Source organism: Hyperolius riggenbachi, chromosome 8 (assembly GCF_040937935.1).
Source record: "Hyperolius riggenbachi isolate aHypRig1 chromosome 8, aHypRig1.pri, whole genome shotgun sequence".
Taxonomy (NCBI): domain Eukaryota; kingdom Metazoa; phylum Chordata; class Amphibia; order Anura; family Hyperoliidae; genus Hyperolius; species Hyperolius riggenbachi.
In genome coordinates this window covers 85,170,603-85,187,235 of record NC_090653.1, presented here as the reverse complement: position 1 = coordinate 85,187,235, position 16,633 = coordinate 85,170,603, and the positions used below count along the sequence as shown (strand labels likewise).

General features: G+C 46.6%; 1 protein-coding gene across 2 annotated transcripts in view; it reads left to right on the top strand.

Annotated features, from left to right (window-relative positions):
• The window catches only part of LOC137529001 (cytochrome P450 2B4-like), an 81,119-nt gene extending 64,711 nt beyond the window's left edge, over positions 1-16,408 (top strand). For both annotated transcript variants that reach the window (XM_068250859.1, XM_068250858.1), the window contains exons 8-10: positions 592-779; positions 3,037-3,178; positions 15,493-16,408. In XM_068250859.1, coding sequence (XP_068106960.1) covers positions 592-779; positions 3,037-3,178; positions 15,493-15,674 — 512 coding nt within the window. In that variant the 3' untranslated portion in view covers positions 15,675-16,408. The remainder of the gene's footprint in view (positions 1-591; positions 780-3,036; positions 3,179-15,492) is intronic.
• Positions 16,409-16,633: the final 225 nt, after the last annotated feature.

Below are 16,633 nucleotides of genomic sequence, written 5' to 3'. Positions count from 1 at the left end.
TTCACATAGTGAGGAATTACAGACAATGGCAAAGCTGTTTGCAGGAAGAAAAGAGCAGCCTGAAACTTCAGTGCATGAGAGATGCAGGGGGAAAGAAACACACAAATGATCTCTTGAGATTCAAAAGGAATGCTGTATACAGCCTGCTTGTGTATGGATGTATTTTTTATGTGTGGACATACTGTACATCAACCTACTTCCTGTTTTGGTGGCCATTTTGTTTGTTTATAAACAAACTTTTTAAAACTGTTTTTAACCACTTTAAATGCGGTGGGGAGCTGCGAAATTGTGACAGAGGGTAATAGGAGATGTCCCCTAACGCACTGGTGTGTTTACTTTTGTGTGATTTTAACAATACATATTCTCTTTAAGCGATCAATAGTGGTTTTGTCATATCCTCAGTTCCCCCAAACTTTATTATTTCTGCTCCAGTCTCCAAAATAATGGAAAATTTAGACATGCAGTTATCACCATAGTCAGATTCTGATTATATTTTTCTTCCCTGTGAGCATAGTTTCATGAAAAATATTGTAGGAAATCCACTTCATGGGCAGAGATTTTCATTAAACAACATCCCTTATCTCTTCTCAGCTAAAGTCCAGGAAGAAATAGACCAGGTGGTTGGTGTGGACCGATGTCCTTCTGTGGAGGATCGGCGGAACATGCCATATATGGATGCTGTAATCCAAGAGATACAAAGATTTGCTGACATTGCGCCACTTGGTGTACCTCATGCAACTGCACAAACATCCATCTTCCGAGGATATACTATTCCAAAAGTAGGAACACTCTCTTTGCTCTAGCATGATAGTACCCAATATATCCAGTCAGAAACTGATTTGAGTGCAAGGCCAGTGTCTTTTTTCAATTGAGTGAACAGGTGAAAATGGGCTAACAAGGGCAGGGGTATAAGGTCCCCTAGAAGTGGCATAGCTAAGGAGTTGTGGGTCCCAATGCAAGTTTTACAATGGGCCCCTGTTTTGCCTCACAGGAAGGGTTTTTAGACCCTCTAACTTTGCTCACCACCGTAGTGGGTAAATGAATTGCAGCAAAACATGAGGAAAGGTTCAATAATAATATTTATTGAGCTACAATCCTGTTATAAAAATTATCTAGGCTTGCAGAATCATAGTTACATTGTATTTGAGTAATTAGTGAACATCAATATTATTTCTTACGTAGTATTGCAGCATCACCCAGAGAAGATCGGGGGACCTCAGCGACCTCGGAGGGGAAATACTTGACTACACCAACAGACGGCATGTCTGCTTGTCCTTCGAAAGCCCCCAACTCAAAAGCATTTTCCCTCCTTTATATAGACAGAATTCAATGTCTGCGCAGGCGCAGAACTTGTTTCATACATGCACCTGTGCAGATAAGGGTGCGTGATCGCCATGTGCTTGTATTAGTGCGCCTGTGCAGACAAGACACATGGCTGCGTGATCACAACCTGCTTTAGAAGCGTCACAAGACAAGACAACTTGCACACATATTTTGAGAACTTGCACACATATTTTGACTAGTGTTAGATAGCAAAAATTCTCATGGTCAGTCTTCCATGAAAATATTATGGTTCTCATTGTAGATAGCACTACTCTCATGGTCAATACTCCATGAGAGTGTTATGATTAGAAATATTTCATAGCCAGTTTTTGATGAGAATGAACAAATGTGTTATTTTGAATTATAACTGCCAGTGTTGTAATGAACCATCATAGAACATCCAATATTAAAAGAAGCTTACATATATACTGTGAACAGTAATCTCTTATCAATCAATCAGACATTCATGTCACTTTTGTATCTCACCCCCCCTCCCCAAGCACTCTATACATAACAATTGATACGGCGCACCAAAACCTGCCAATAGCAACTACAGTGTCAGAGGTGCAAGAAGGGGATGGGGAACAGTTTGTTAATGATTACCACTATTCAAAGTATCTATAGAAGTGATTATTATGAGCACAGGATTAATAGAGAGCAAATACTGCAGTTGAGGGAGGGCCCCGCTGGCCCAAGGGCCCTGATGCGGTCGCTACCTCTGCACCCTCTATTGCTACGCCCCTGTCCCCTAGGCTTCACAAACCCTCCAAACAACTATGGAAGACCCAGTTACAAATCCACAACAATCGTAGCCACTGCCCTACCATTCTATCCATGGCAGGTGTAGCCAACCTCCAAAACATGTGTAGCCATCATAACTTCCTCCCACCTTCCCCAAACACACCAAGTATGGTCATCACTTTCCTCCCCATAACCAGTGCTGCCACCATTCCCAGCCCCCAATAACAAGTGTGACCTCCCACATAACCCCCCTACAAGTGTGGGTAGCAACACTCCTCAATCTCCCCCCCCCCCCCCCCCATTACATGTATATTCTGTAACTCTCCACTCTTCAACAACAAAAGTGACCAGTAAAACTTCTCTCCCATCTAACCCTAGCTTCCCAGTCAGCCAGGACAATGGTACAGAACACCTCCATTCAACACTCAATGCATGTCATGTAACATACAGGAACACTCGGTAGCTGCACTGTGTGCTACATCACAATGCATGGCTTCAGTGAGGAGGGGAGCAAATCCGACCCAGTCGGGACCTGGTACCATCTTATCTCATCTTTTGAACTTGGAGTATGTTAACGCTTTATACAGTAATAATAATAATCTCTCCCTCATTCTACCAAGAATCGGCACTAGCCTTAGCTGCACAACAGAGGTGATCATCTGCAGTGCACACCATGGGAGAGTGGAAATATTGGGTAGAATGGGGGAGAGGTAAGATGGTACTTACCTTGGTATCCCTTCCTGCTGCTGAACAACTTCGATATAGGGGTATAATTGGACACCAAGGAGGGCTTCCTGGTTAGTGCTCTAAAGTTCCTCAGTGGTAGTGAGCACAGGCTCATGCTAGTGTGTGCACTGTGCTCATTAATTGCATAGGACATATATTTGCCACTGATGACTTATACTATATATTAGTTAGCCAAGGGAGAAATGTTTACAAGTCCAACTAAATTTTCTTCCGATCTCCTTTTAGGATACAACAGTCTTCCCACTTTTGACCTCAGTGTTGCATGACCCAAAATACTTTCAAAACCCACATCTATTCAACCCAGCTCGCTTTCTGGATGAGAAGAAACAGATACTAAAGAATGAAGCTCTCATTCCATTCTCTACAGGTATGGAGTAATATAGAATCATGTCTTACTATATCCCAGTAATTTATTTTTGCATGTTATAATGGTTGATACAGCATTTTAAGTTTTCTACTGCAAAACACTCTCTTGCCATAGACACTGCTTACTGACTGGCTTATATTTTGAGCGGGAAATTGCTGCCTATGAGCAGTTTGAAGCTGAGTTGGTTTGTTGGTGTAGCAGTACTACACATAGGGCTTGATTCACAAAGCAGTGATAACTATTATCATGGATTTGAAAAAGCGCTTTGCGTGCGTTTTTGCAGGAAAAACGGTTAGCGCGAGGAAAAAAAGGTTATCACCCGCAAAAATTTGCGTTTGCGCATTAACGCAAATTTTCTCGCATTAAAGTTCGTGTTTGCTTGATAACGCGAATTTATCGCACGAACGCATAACATTAACACGCGAAAATTTACAAATTTTTGCATGTGATAACCATTTTCACGCTAAATTTTGCGCAAAGCACTTAATGGGCTTCATTCACAAAGTTGTGATAACTGTTATCACGGCTGTGAAAAAGTGCTTTGCGTGCGTTTTAGCGCGTTTTGATGTGAAAAATGGTTATCGCGCACATAAATTTGTGTTTGCGCGATAACGCAAATTCTTTGCACATTAACGATCGCGTTCACGCGATAAAAATTTGCGTTATCGCTCAAACGCAAATTTATGCGCGCAATAACCGTTTTCACGTAAAATTTTGCACAAGGCACTTTTCACAGCGTGATAACAGTTATCACCACTTTGTGAATCAAGCCAAGTGAGAAAGGCACTTAGGACGCGAAAAACGGCTGCTTCATGCGCTAATACGCGCGCAAAGTTTAGCGCTGCGTGGTGCGCGCGAAACGTCGGTGAATAGCAAAGCCTCCATACATGCTATTGTCACCAAAATTGCTACATATGTTAAATCTTCTATGAACTCATCATACACCTAACGGAATACCTTGGGGTGTTTTCCTTCTAAAATGGGGTCACTTGTGGGGTTTCTTTACTGCCCTGGCATTTTAGGGGCCCTAAACCGTGAGGAGTAGAAACCAAATGCCTCAAAATGCCTGTTCAGAGGTATAAGCATCTGCAAATTTTGATGACAGGTGGTCTATGAGGAGCCGAATTCTGTGGAACCGGTCATAAGCAGGGTGACCTCTTAGATGACAGGTTGTCATAGCCGGCCTTTGACCTGTGCGACCAGAGCGGTCGCTCAGGGCGCCGGCTTCTAAGGGGGCGCCTAATAGCTGGTTACCTATACTGAGGGCATCTACACCTGATTTCCTATACTGGGGGCACCTATAGCTGGCTACCTTTACTGAGGGCACCAACACATGGCTGCCTATACTGGAGGCAGCTATGCCTGGCTACCTATTGAGGGCACCTAAGCTTGGTAACCTATATTAACGCCACCTACACATGATATCGGGGGGCGTTTTTTTGGGGCGGCGCACTGCGGCTATAACGCCTGGTGCAAATTGTCGTTGCTGTGCTATCATTCTAAATGGGGGGGGGGGGGGGGGGCGGCTAACTGTCCCACTGATTGTTTGATTGTTTTTATTAATATTCCTGAAAGGTTCTAGCCTTCATTTTTAAGTATATTCAGGATAATGCACTCTTTCCATCCATTCGTGGTTATTAATAGTATTTTTCCTATTATACATATGTGAAGTGTCACAGAGATCTGAGCATTTGGCGTGATGTGTCACGACGTCAAAAAGGTTGGGAACCCCTGTCCTAGGAGATATCTCAGGAGAAAAGGTGAATTGCATATGGGCCTGTGTGAGTGCGTGTGTGAGTGCGTGTGTGTGTGAAGAGGATGAAGGGGGGCACAAAAATCAGGTTTCGCTCAGGGCGCTGTGAAACCTAAGGCCGGCCCTGCAGGTTTTATTGGCACTGAAGTGCAGGAAGCGCAGGATGCTCTCAAAACATGACCTGGACATGGCAGCAGAGAACATGGGCATGTGATGTATTGGGTGCGTAGACAAATAAGACCGCAATACATTCTTTTTGACTAGACCCATGTTAAGGAGAAGGCCCCCAAAAATATTACGTTCGGAAACTTGGAGTGCTTTCCACCAAAAAGGCTGGGCATGGTAGCTTCTTGGATTGGCGGTTGCGTATTGTGTGGCATAACGGTTGGTCTCAGCCACAATTAAGTCGTAGAGACCAGCAGTGATCAGAAAAAAAAAATTCTGCCACTGCGGTGGGCCGGGTGAGGGTTTGGCCGGGTGATCAGAAGCCCGCAGGGGGCAGATTAGGGCCTGATCTGATGGATAGGACTGCTAGGGGGTGACAGGAGGTGAATGATGGGTGTCTCAGGGGGTGCACTGATTAGAGGGGAGAATAGATGCAATTAATGCACTGGGAAGGTGATCAGAAGAGGGTTTGAGGGGGATCTGAGGGTTTGGCCGAGTGATCAGGAGCCGACACGGGGCAAATTAGGGCCTGATCTGATGGGTAGGTGTTCTAGGGGGAGACAGGTGGTGACAGGAGGTGATTGATGGGTGTCTCAGGGTGTGATTAGAGGGGGAATAGATGCAAGCAATGCACTGGGGAGGTGATCAGGGGGGGGTCTGAGAGCGATCTGAGGGTGTGGGCAGGTTATTGGGTACCCGCAAGGGGCAGATTAGGGTCTGATCTGATGGGTAGCAGTGACAGGTGGTGACAGGGGGGATTTGATGGGTGATCAGTGGATGATTAGAGAGGAGAACAGTTGTAAATAATGCACTGAGGAGGTGATCGGGGGGAAGGTGATCGGGGGGGGGGGGCTGTCTGAGGTCAATCTGAGGGTGTAAGAGGGTGATTGTGCGCCCGCAAGGGGCAGATGAGGGTCTAATCTGATGGGTAGCAGAGACAGGGGGTGATTGATGGGTGATTGATGGGTAATCAGTGGGTGATTAGAGGGAAGAACAGATGTAAATAATGCACTGGGGAGGTGATCAGGGCGGTGTGAGGGCGATCTGAGGGTGTGGGCGGGTTTTTGTGTGCCCGCAAGGGGCAGATTGGGGTCTGATCTGATGGGTAGCAGTGACAGGTGGTGACAGGGGGTGACGGGGTGATTGATAGGTGATCAGGGTGTGATTAGAGGGGAGAATGGATGCAAGCAATGCACTGGCGAGGTGATCAGGGGAGGTCTGAGGGCAATCTGAGGATGTGGGCGGGTAAGTGGGCACCCGCAAGGGGCAGATTAGGGTCTGATCTGATGGGTAGCAGTGACAGGTGGTGACAAGGGGGGATTGATGGGTGATTGATGGGTGATCAGTGGGTGATTAGAGGGGAAAACAGATGTAAACAATGCACTTGGGAGGAGATTTGAGGGCAGGTCTGCAGGGCGATCTGAGGGTGTTGGTGGGTGATCAGGTGCCCGCAAGGGGCAGGTTAGCGTCTGATCTGATGGGTGGCAGTGACAAGGTGATTGATGGGTGATTGACAGGTGATCAGTGGGTGATTATGGGGGAGAATAGATGTATACAGTACACGGCGGGGGGCCTTGGGTCTGGGGGGGGGGGTTTCTGAGGGTGTGGGGGGAGGTGATCAGGAGCCCCCAGGGGGCAGTTTAGGACCTAATCTAAATTTTAGCATTGACAGATAGTGACAGGGGGTGATTGATGGGTGATTAGGGAGGTGATTGGGTGCAAACAGTGGTCTGAGGGGGTGATGGGGGGGGGGGGGGGTCTGAGGGGTGCTGTGGGCGATCAGGAGGGAGGGGGGGCAGGATCAGTGTGCTGTTGTGCTTACTAGGGTGGGGGCTGCCTCCTGCCCTGGTGGTCCCTCGATCAGGGCAGGAGGCAGCCTGTATAATACACTTTGTATACATTACAAACCCACCAGCGCTTCTAAATAGCCGGCGGGTTGACGTCGTGGGTGGGCAGAGCCTAATGCCGGTGGATGCGCGCACATCACTGCGCTCGATCTCCGTGCTGCCGTCAATTTGCGTTACGCGGTCCTGGGAGTGCCACTTTGCCACCGCCAATTGGTAGTGGGCGGTCGGCAAGTGGTTAAACTCAGAAAAAAAAAACATTTTTCCTTTGCACTTTTAAAATTGATTTTCTCAAATTCTACAAGGTCTTTTTGAAATGTTTTTTTTACTTGTACCCACTATTCTCCTTAAGTTGTAACAATTTTGGTGACACTACCTGTGCGATCGAAATCAGCCACTTTTCATCAATCAGGAATTCTGGAACACACTCAATTCTCTCTTGATTCTATAAAATGATTGAATTGAATAGTCGATTATACAGCCAAATCGCTAGATGTATGGCTACCTTTACACAATACATATAGTGTGAACTAGATTACTAACATTGCTGAAAGAGTTTGAAGCTGCAATAGATCTCTGCAACATTTTTTTTTAAAAAGTGGCATGGCCCTATTGGAGATTACAACTAAAAGTCTTGAAAGTTCATTTGTACTGTTCAAGAAAAAAAAAAATCAGTGTTATGCTGGGCATACACGGGTCGATCCGGCGGCCGATTAGCCACCGGATCGACCCCCGCCGCGTCCCCGCTCGTGGGCGCGGATCGATTCCCGCTCGTCCCCGCTGGCGCTCCTTATCAGCCACTCGATTCCCCGCTATTGTCCGCTGGCAGTGACCGAGCGGCTCGATTGATAAGGGGAGAAACTGCTGTGTATGCCCAGCATTAGATGTCATGCTATAAAGTCACACCAAATTGCCTGCCATGTTTCTTTTGAAAAGCTTTCACTAGCACCACTGGGTCCCTTGACTTTGCCAGACCTTCTAGTTTAGTATGACTGCTATCATGCTCCCCCTGAAGCAACCTGACCATACTTTAGCATCTTCATTGATGCAGTGATGAAAGATAACTTCCATACCTGGCAGTCCTTTAGTGGTCACAGACTCACCTAGACTGAAAATGCTTTGCCAGAGATTTATGAAGACCCCGCAGAACGACTTTCAAAGAAGCTGATTTACCAACACCAGTGGAAAGAAAACTAGAATGAAAATCATGCCATTGCGCAGAACAACCAATCAGCATGAATATTTCCTTAAAGGAGTCATCCAGGTCGGCCTGTACTGTGCCTGTGCGAGCGGCGCTGTCAATCACCGCCATGTGGGCTGGAGCGGACTGTGCTGGCGCAGAACAACTGCACCTGCGCAGTCCACTCCGGCCTACGTGACGGTGATTGACAGCACCGCTTGCGCAGGCGCAGTACAGGCCGACCTGACGTCACCGCCGGGGACCGGGAGCGAGCTGCGGAGAACGGCTGCGGGGATAGCTGCGGCGAGGGACATAGAGATAAGCGTAATGACGTAATTACGATTTCGCGAAATTTCGCGTAATTAGTGTAATTACGATTATGTCCGTAAGTACATAATCGTAATGAAGATGGATTTCGCGAAATTTCGCGTAAGCGTAATTTTCACGTAATTTTCGCATTACAATGGGTATTTGTTCATGCCGTAATTTCACATTAAACACTACCGTAATTTCGCGTTAAACCGTAACGCTCCGTATAATGTAAAAAAGCCGCCGACTTTAAGGGTTAATAGCAAAGCCCCCTTAAATGCTAAGAGCCTCAAATTTGGAGAATATATTAAGGAGATCAGAAGGAATAAGAGGAAATTTTTTTTTTTAAAAAAGACCTTATAGTTTTTGAGAAAATCGATGTTAAAGTTTCAAAGTAAAAATGTATACATTTAAAAACCAGCCGACTTTAACGGTTAATAGCAAAGCCTGCTTAAAGTTTAGGAACACCAAATTCCTAGGGTATATTAAGGGGATCAGTGGGAATAAAAGGAATTTTTTTTTTTCAAAAAGACCTTATAGTTTTTGAGAAAATCGATTTTTAAGTTTCAAGGGCAAAAATGTCTTTTAAATGCGGAAAATGTCAGTTTTTTTTGCACAGGTAACAATAGTGTATTATTTTCATAGATTCCCCCAAGTGGGAAGAGTTATACTTACTTCGTTCTGAGTGTGGGAAATATTAAAAAAAAACGACGTGGGGTCCCCCCTCCCAGGCCTCTTTAACCCCTTGTCCCCCATGCAGGCTGGGATAGCCAGAATGCGGAGCACCGGCCGCGTGGGGCTCTGCACCCTGACTATACCAGCCCGCATGGTCCATGGATTGGGGGGTCTCGGAAGGGGAGGGGCAGCCAAGCTTTCCCCTCCCCCTCCGAGCCCTTGTCCAATCCAAGGACAAGGGGCTCTTCTCCACCTCCGATGGGCGGTGGAGGTGGAGGCCGCGATTTCCTGGGGGGGGGGGTTCATGGTGGAATCTGGGAGTCCCCTTTAAAAAGGGTCCCCCAGATGCCCACCCCCCCTCCCAGGAGAAATGAGTATAGAGGTACTTGTACCCCTTACCCATTTCCTTTAAGAGTTAAAAGTAAATAAACACACAAACACTTAGAAAAAGTATTTTAATTGAACAAAAAACATAATCACGAAAAAAGTCCTTTCATATTCTTAATTAACCATTAATACTTACCTGTCCCTTTAAATAAATGATCCCTCGAAATAGCCTCGGAAATGTTCTATCAGTTACAATGTAACAAAGTTATTACAATGTAACAACTTTGTTACATTGTAACTACGCCGCACCCTACGTCACTCGCCGCTCAGCCGCCGCATAGGCGTCTGCGCTGCACGGACCCGACAGAGCTCTGAGCTATATAGCTCAGAGCTCTGAGAAGCATCTTTGAATTTGGGCTCCAAGGAGCCTCATTGGTCCTTAGCAGACCAATGGGGTTTCTTCTGATTTGAAGGAACCCCATTGGTCTGCTAAGGACCAATGGGGCTCCTTGGACCAATGGGGTTCCTTCTGATTTGAAGGAACCCCATTGGTCTGCTAAGGACCAATGGGGCTCCTTGGAGCCCAAATTCAAAGATGCTTCTCAGAGCTCTGAGCTATATAGCTCAGAGCTCTGTCGGGTCCGTGCAGCGCAGACGCGTATGCGGCGGCTGAGCGGCGAGTGACGTCGGGTGCAGCGTAGTTACAATGTAACAAAGTTGTTACATTGTAATAACTTTGTTACATTGTAACTGATAGAACATTTCCGAGGCTTTTTCGAGGGATCATTTATTTAAAGGGACAGGTAAGTATTAATGGTTAATTAAGAATATTAAAGGACTTTGTTCATGGTTATGTTTTTTGTTCAATTAAAATACTTTTTCTAAGTGTTTGTGTGTTTATTTACTTTTAACTCTTAAAGGAAATGGGTAAGGGGTACAAGTACCTCTATACTCATTTCTCCTGGGAGGGGGGGTGGGCATCTGGGGACCCCTTTTTAAAGGGGACTCCCAGATTCCACCATGAACCCCCCCCCCCCCCCCAGGAAATCGCGGCCTCCACCTCCACCGCCCATCGGAGGTGGAGAAGAGCCCCTTGTCCTTGGATTGGACAAGGGCTCGGAGGGGGAGGGGAAAGCTTGGCTGCCCCTCCCCTTTCCGAGACCCCCCAATCCATGGACCATGCGGGCTGGTATAGTCAGGGTGCGGAGCCCCACGCGGCCGGTGCTCCGCATTCTGGCTATCCCAGCCTGCATGGGGGACAAGGGGTTAAAGAGGTCTGGGAGGGGGGACCCCACGTCATTTTTTTTTATATTTCCCACACTCAGAACGAAGTAAGTAAAACTCTTCCCACTTGGGGGTATCTATGAAAATAATACACTATTGTTACCTGTGCAAAAAAACTGACATTTTCCGCATTTAAAAGACATTTTTGCCCTTGAAACTTAAAAATCGATTTTCTCAAAAACTATAAGGTCTTTTTGAAAAAAAAAATTTCCTCTTATTCCCACTGATCCCCTTAATATACCCTGGGAATTTGGTGTTCCTAAACTTTAAGCAGGCTTTGCTATTAACCGTTAAAGTCGGCGGGTTTTTAAATGTATACATTTTTACTTTGAAACTTTAACATCGATTTTCGCAAAAACTATAAGGTCTTTTTGAAAAAAACATTTTTTCCTCTTATTCCTCCTGATCTCCTTAATATATTCTCCAAATTTGAGGCTCTTGGCATTTAAGGGGGCTTTGCTATTAACCCTTAAAGTCGGCGGCTTTTTTACATTATACGGAGCGTTACGGTTTAACGCGAAATTACGGTAGCGTTTAATGCAAAATTACGGCATGAACGAAACGCGAAATTACGCGTTGAAAATTACGCTTGCGGTATTTTCAATTACGATTTTAATGGCAATTACGCTACCGTAATTTCGCATCGTAATCGCAAATTTCGCATGCGTAATTATAGTAATGCGAAATTACGAAAATTTCGGCTCAACTCTAGAGGGACATGCTGGGAGCTTGGGGCTGGAGGAAGCCCCCAATAAGTAGCACTTATTTTATTACATTTTCCCTTATTTTATTACATTTAAGGCCGGTTTTATACCTAAGATTAGATTGTGAATCACAATCCTGAATCAGAAACCTTTTATTTCACCAAGCATGATTTGGGACATGGCCGGAATTGGTTTTAGCAACACAGAGCAACGCCTTGAGCACTTATTTCACAGACACACTGACAGTAGAAAAGAAAAACAACAAGTTAAAGCACCATCAAAAACATAAGCTGTGCAAGAAACGGTAACAGCCTCTTCAACAGATACAGTGACATTGCAAAAACAGAAAGAAGTCAGAATAGCTCTTCTCGTAACATGGGGTGCAGCACACTAAGGAGGTGATTCCCTGAGTGAGGGGACCGAGGGGCTTGTAAAGAGTTCAAAAGTCTCCCCGCTGTGGGGAAGAAAGTGACTCTGTGCTTTGATGTGCTGGTGGGGATGGCTTGGAACCTCGAACCCGAAACGATGGCCCGGGTGTAATGGATCATTGGCAGTCCTTCCTGCTCTGGAACACATCCTGGCATCATGAATGAGCTCCAGAGAGGGAAAGGGTTTCCCAATTATTTTCTCTGCTGTTCTGATGACCCTCTGATTTTTTTATCCATACCTGTCAATGGCGCCAGCGTATCGGACAAGGATGGAAGAGCAGTGGACAGACTCGATAGTGGTGAAGTAGAAGGACTTTAGAAGTTCTTGGGCCATGCCGAACTTCTTTAACCTCCCTAGCGGCAATGATGAGCTTGAATCATCCAGTAAAAGGATGCTGAAAGCGGTATTGACGAGTCAGGCTCATCAGTGCCGCCAGGGAGATCTAAAACTTCTCTGTTCCACCGGCTCCACTTTTTTCACTTCTATGGGATTCCCTAGGATGGCTGGATGCATGTCGGCACACTGTGGGTAGCAATCTGTGCTACCCACCGTGGCAAACCATGCATCCAGCCATCCTAGGGAATCCTACATGGAGCCGGGCAGAGACGTTGCGGCAACTTTCCCTCAGCGATCTTCCACCCAGTGATTACTCGACCGCCCACAGCGGCCTCCCCTCCCGCCCGCAGTGACCCGCTTCCCCATTGCGATCCCCCTCTCCTTCACCCCTCCTCCTCCAGATCCCCCGTGCTGTGCAGTGCAGGAAATAGGATTTACTCACTGTGGCCTCTGTCCAGCGGCAGTCACACATGCTCCTTCGCCGCGTACAGCTCTGTCTACTGTCTACAGCACCAGGCCCTCAGTTCTACATCTGATGCCGGTAGCTGGTGAGTCTGCTGAATGTGAGGAGCTGCTTCTCGGCGGAGGTACTGCTGAGGCTGACAACGAGTGGGGCCTCGTGAGCCTTCCGGGCCCCTCCACCACGTGGATGGCCCGGTGGGTCATAGCCTGCTGGCGTGCTTGAGGTCCTTCTGGGGCTCCTTTAGTCTCTCTTGCCAAAGCTAAAGTCTAAACTAACCAACAAAAAAAAACAAAAAATTAAAGTGATAGAAAAGTACAGAAAGGGAGAAAAAGCTAAAGTTATTGGAGCCTGGGTGCTGGGGCAGCCAACCTTGGTGCCATCATAATGGTGAGATGCAGGGCAAGCACCCCATGGCACCACAGAAACCAGCCTTCATATGACCCTGCGCCACAGTATGGCACCAGGGTCATATGCATTGCGTTGCCCCCGGCTAGTGATGTACTCCCTGCTAGACAAGAAGTATGTCAATGTCAAGTAGGTCTGCATGCGTGGTGTGTCACACTGCGCTTCCATCGTGCACTTTTGCTGCATCGTCCATTTGTTTGCAATGCTGTGTAATCTGTTCATAATCCTTGTCACCTCGCCACCCCCTGCGCTGTACCACCTAGTGTAAAATGTTCAATACTCATGCATGAATACTTTACTTGTTGGTGCCATCTGTGAATCTGGACCGCATGCTGCAGTTTTATGTAGCATGCAGGTCAATCACTATAGCCGTATATATCTCCCACCAGGAAGGTGCATGGGCTACTACTCCCGACATGCATTGCAACATGCATCTTCCAGCATGCATTGCAGCTGCGGATGGTGATGGTGCACTCCACACAGACTTTAGAAGCAGCCCCCCATAGGTAAACAATGAATCTCCCCCTAACCCGCTGCCCCCCAATACCCAATTTCATGGACTGGGGATTGTTTCCCAGGGCATCTATTATGGTTAAATTCAGCGGGGCCAAATTGGGAGGCGTGTGTGTGGTTCTGAGCAGAGGCAAACCCAGTATTTTCACAAAGGGGGGTGGAGGGGGGGAGGGCAGGTGTTGGGGGATTCCTGAAAAATTTCTCTCAGCCACCACACAGTAATATGGTAGGATGCTATGCTATGACTATGGTAGGATTACATTGTGAGCTCCTCTGAGGACAGTCAGTGACATGACTATGTTTTCTGTAAAGTGCTGCGGAAGATGTCGGTGCTATATAAATACATATTACATGTAATGTTACATATAATAAATTTGAACACTTGTGTAGCGATTTTCTCCTGTTAGACTTGGCGTGTTTGAGAGCTGCAGCCAATTGGCTGGTGCTCAGTAGGCCACCCTGGAGCATTAGGGATTTGTTTCCATCAATTGCAAATTTGCTAATTTTCGAATTGAAAATGTAACCATTTGAATGTCAATGGGAGTCATTTCCATTGAATGTGAATTGTTGCATGTGGTTAGTGGTTACGATGCAGAAAAAAATATGGATGGTATGCTGCAGATTTCTTCACCACGCTTCCATTTCTCATGTACTGATTGTTAGACACGTGAAATCTCGCATTAAAACTTGCGTATTTATAGCATAAGGTTAAAGGAGTCATCAGGCAACATGTTACAAAATGAGTGCTACTTACCGGGGGCTTCCTCCAGCTCCAAGCTCCAAGGACGTCCCTCGCCGCAGCTCTGCAGCCAGCCGTTCGCCGGAGCTCCGACCCGGTCCCCGGCGATGATGTCAGAGCGACCTCAAGGTCGCTCTGTACTCGGCCTGCGTGAGCGGCGCTGTCAATCACCGCCACGTGGGTCGGCGCGGACTGCGCAGACGCAGAACTACTGCGCAGTCCACTCCGGCCCACGTGTCGGTGATTGACAGCGCCGCTCGCACATGCGCAGTACAGAGCGATCTCGAGGTCGCTCTGACGTCATCGCCGGGGACCGGGTCAGAGCTCTGGCGAACGGCTGGCTGCAGAGCTGTGGACATCCTGGGAGCTTGGAGCTGGAGGAAGCCCCCGGTAAGTAGCGCTCATTTTGTACCATGTTGCCTGATGACTCCTTTAAGCACCAAAGGATCTCAATTGTGTGCTTGATCTGTCCCCTGGAGCTTAGAGGGAAATGTGTTGAATATGCTTCATATAAGGATCCGCACAGGGTCGGTCTGGGACACTAAGGGCCCACCAAGGAAGTTTCAGCCTGGGGCCCGCCCCCTCTTGCTTGCCCCCCCTCCCCTCCACTCTGTGCACAATTTCCCCCCTTCCTGTGCTGTGCCCCCCTCCTTCTCAGCTCTGGGGCCCCCAGGAGGCAGGGCGGCCCGGCGCCTACCGATGAAAAAATTGGCAGTTCGGTGGCTCAGTCTGAGCCTGGATCCGCACCATCCAGTATAAAGAACTTTCTTCAAGTCATCACCAGACACAAATGCACATCAAACTGATTCACACCCCTCCTTATATAGCACCGGAGAGGACCTGATCAGGTCCTCTCCTGGGCTATATAAAGAGGGGTGGGAATAAGTTTGATCACATGTAATTTTAATGGCATTTTAATGAAGCATTCACATTATAACCTGAAAATTTGCATACGGGGAAAAAAGCATGCAATATGCAATATCCTAGTGGAAATAGACCCTTAGTGAGTCTCATCCAAAGAAGACCCCTTGTTGAATGGGAACTGGTTCCAGCCAAGATTGAAACCCTGGTATCTTACTGTATGTCAAAAATTGGGCCTTCAGATAGTATACTGTCTTACTGCATATTTAAAGGTATTAAAAGTAGGCTACAAAGTGTAACCATGCATTTTTTTTCTGGTGTTCACAGGAAGGAGAATATGCCTAGGAGAAGGAATGGCAAGAATGGAGATCTTTCTCTTCCTCACTTTTATCCTGCAAAATTTTCATCTTAAATCAAATGAGGATCCTTTGGATATTGACCTTACCCCTCTTCCCAACAATAACAGTGTTGTTCATCGGTCTTATAACATCTGCTTGGTTCCTCGTTAGCAGCAGAATCTTGATGGCACGGGGAAAAACAGTTTCTTGTAGGCCATGTGATTACATTTTGGGGTACATGGAAACCTCTTTGAGTTTCTTTTGTGCTGTTGAGGTTGAGGTTGTTAGAATGACCTGTTCTGACCTAACCTGAGCCAATTGAAAGTATAATATTTTCGCCACTTGTGGATGATCTTCTGACCAGTGGAATTGCTGGTGTGCAATTGCTTTTGCAAATACCTTCCCAGACCCACATGTATCTACAGTACAACCATCTTTAGAAGTCCTTTGAGAACTTTTTTTATTCAGGCATGTCAATCCCCTACTCTTCAGTACCAAAGAGAAATGAACGCCTCTTTCCGATGGGAGGCTGAACTACACACTTGCCGAGCAGTTCAGCGCCCCATCTGCAGCCGGCCAGTGCAATTTTGGTGCAATTTGAATGCAGCTGAATTGCAGCAGTAGTAACACCAAATGTATCAAACGCTGACACGTGGTTGTGCTACCCCGTGGCACAGGACTGTAACATGTCGAGTCTGAGCACAGCTGTGGCTGCACTCAGATCTGACTCTATGTGGGGCTGCCTGCCTAGCACCGCTCCGAGTGCTAACAAGCACCCGGCCGGTGCAAGAGAGTCAGCTGCCCATTTGAAACCTTACCAACATATAAAATATGAAATTAGCTTTTTGGATTATTAAAATTGCACAATGGTCTGTATATTAAAACATGTTTAAAAAGTAAAAAAATCTCCCTGGCACCTCCTTTCTTCTGTTTTCCACATGACTGTAGATTCATGTTACATTTCCTAACTGTTAGGAGATCAATGGGCGTGGACAGAAAACTTTGAAGCTACACAAGCATCTGACGGTCTTTCTCGTGCATCGTGCATGTTTGCAGAACATTACACAGCTCTGTTTCCTAAAGATGATCCTAGGAGGAATACCAACATACAGTATTACAGTAAATGACGT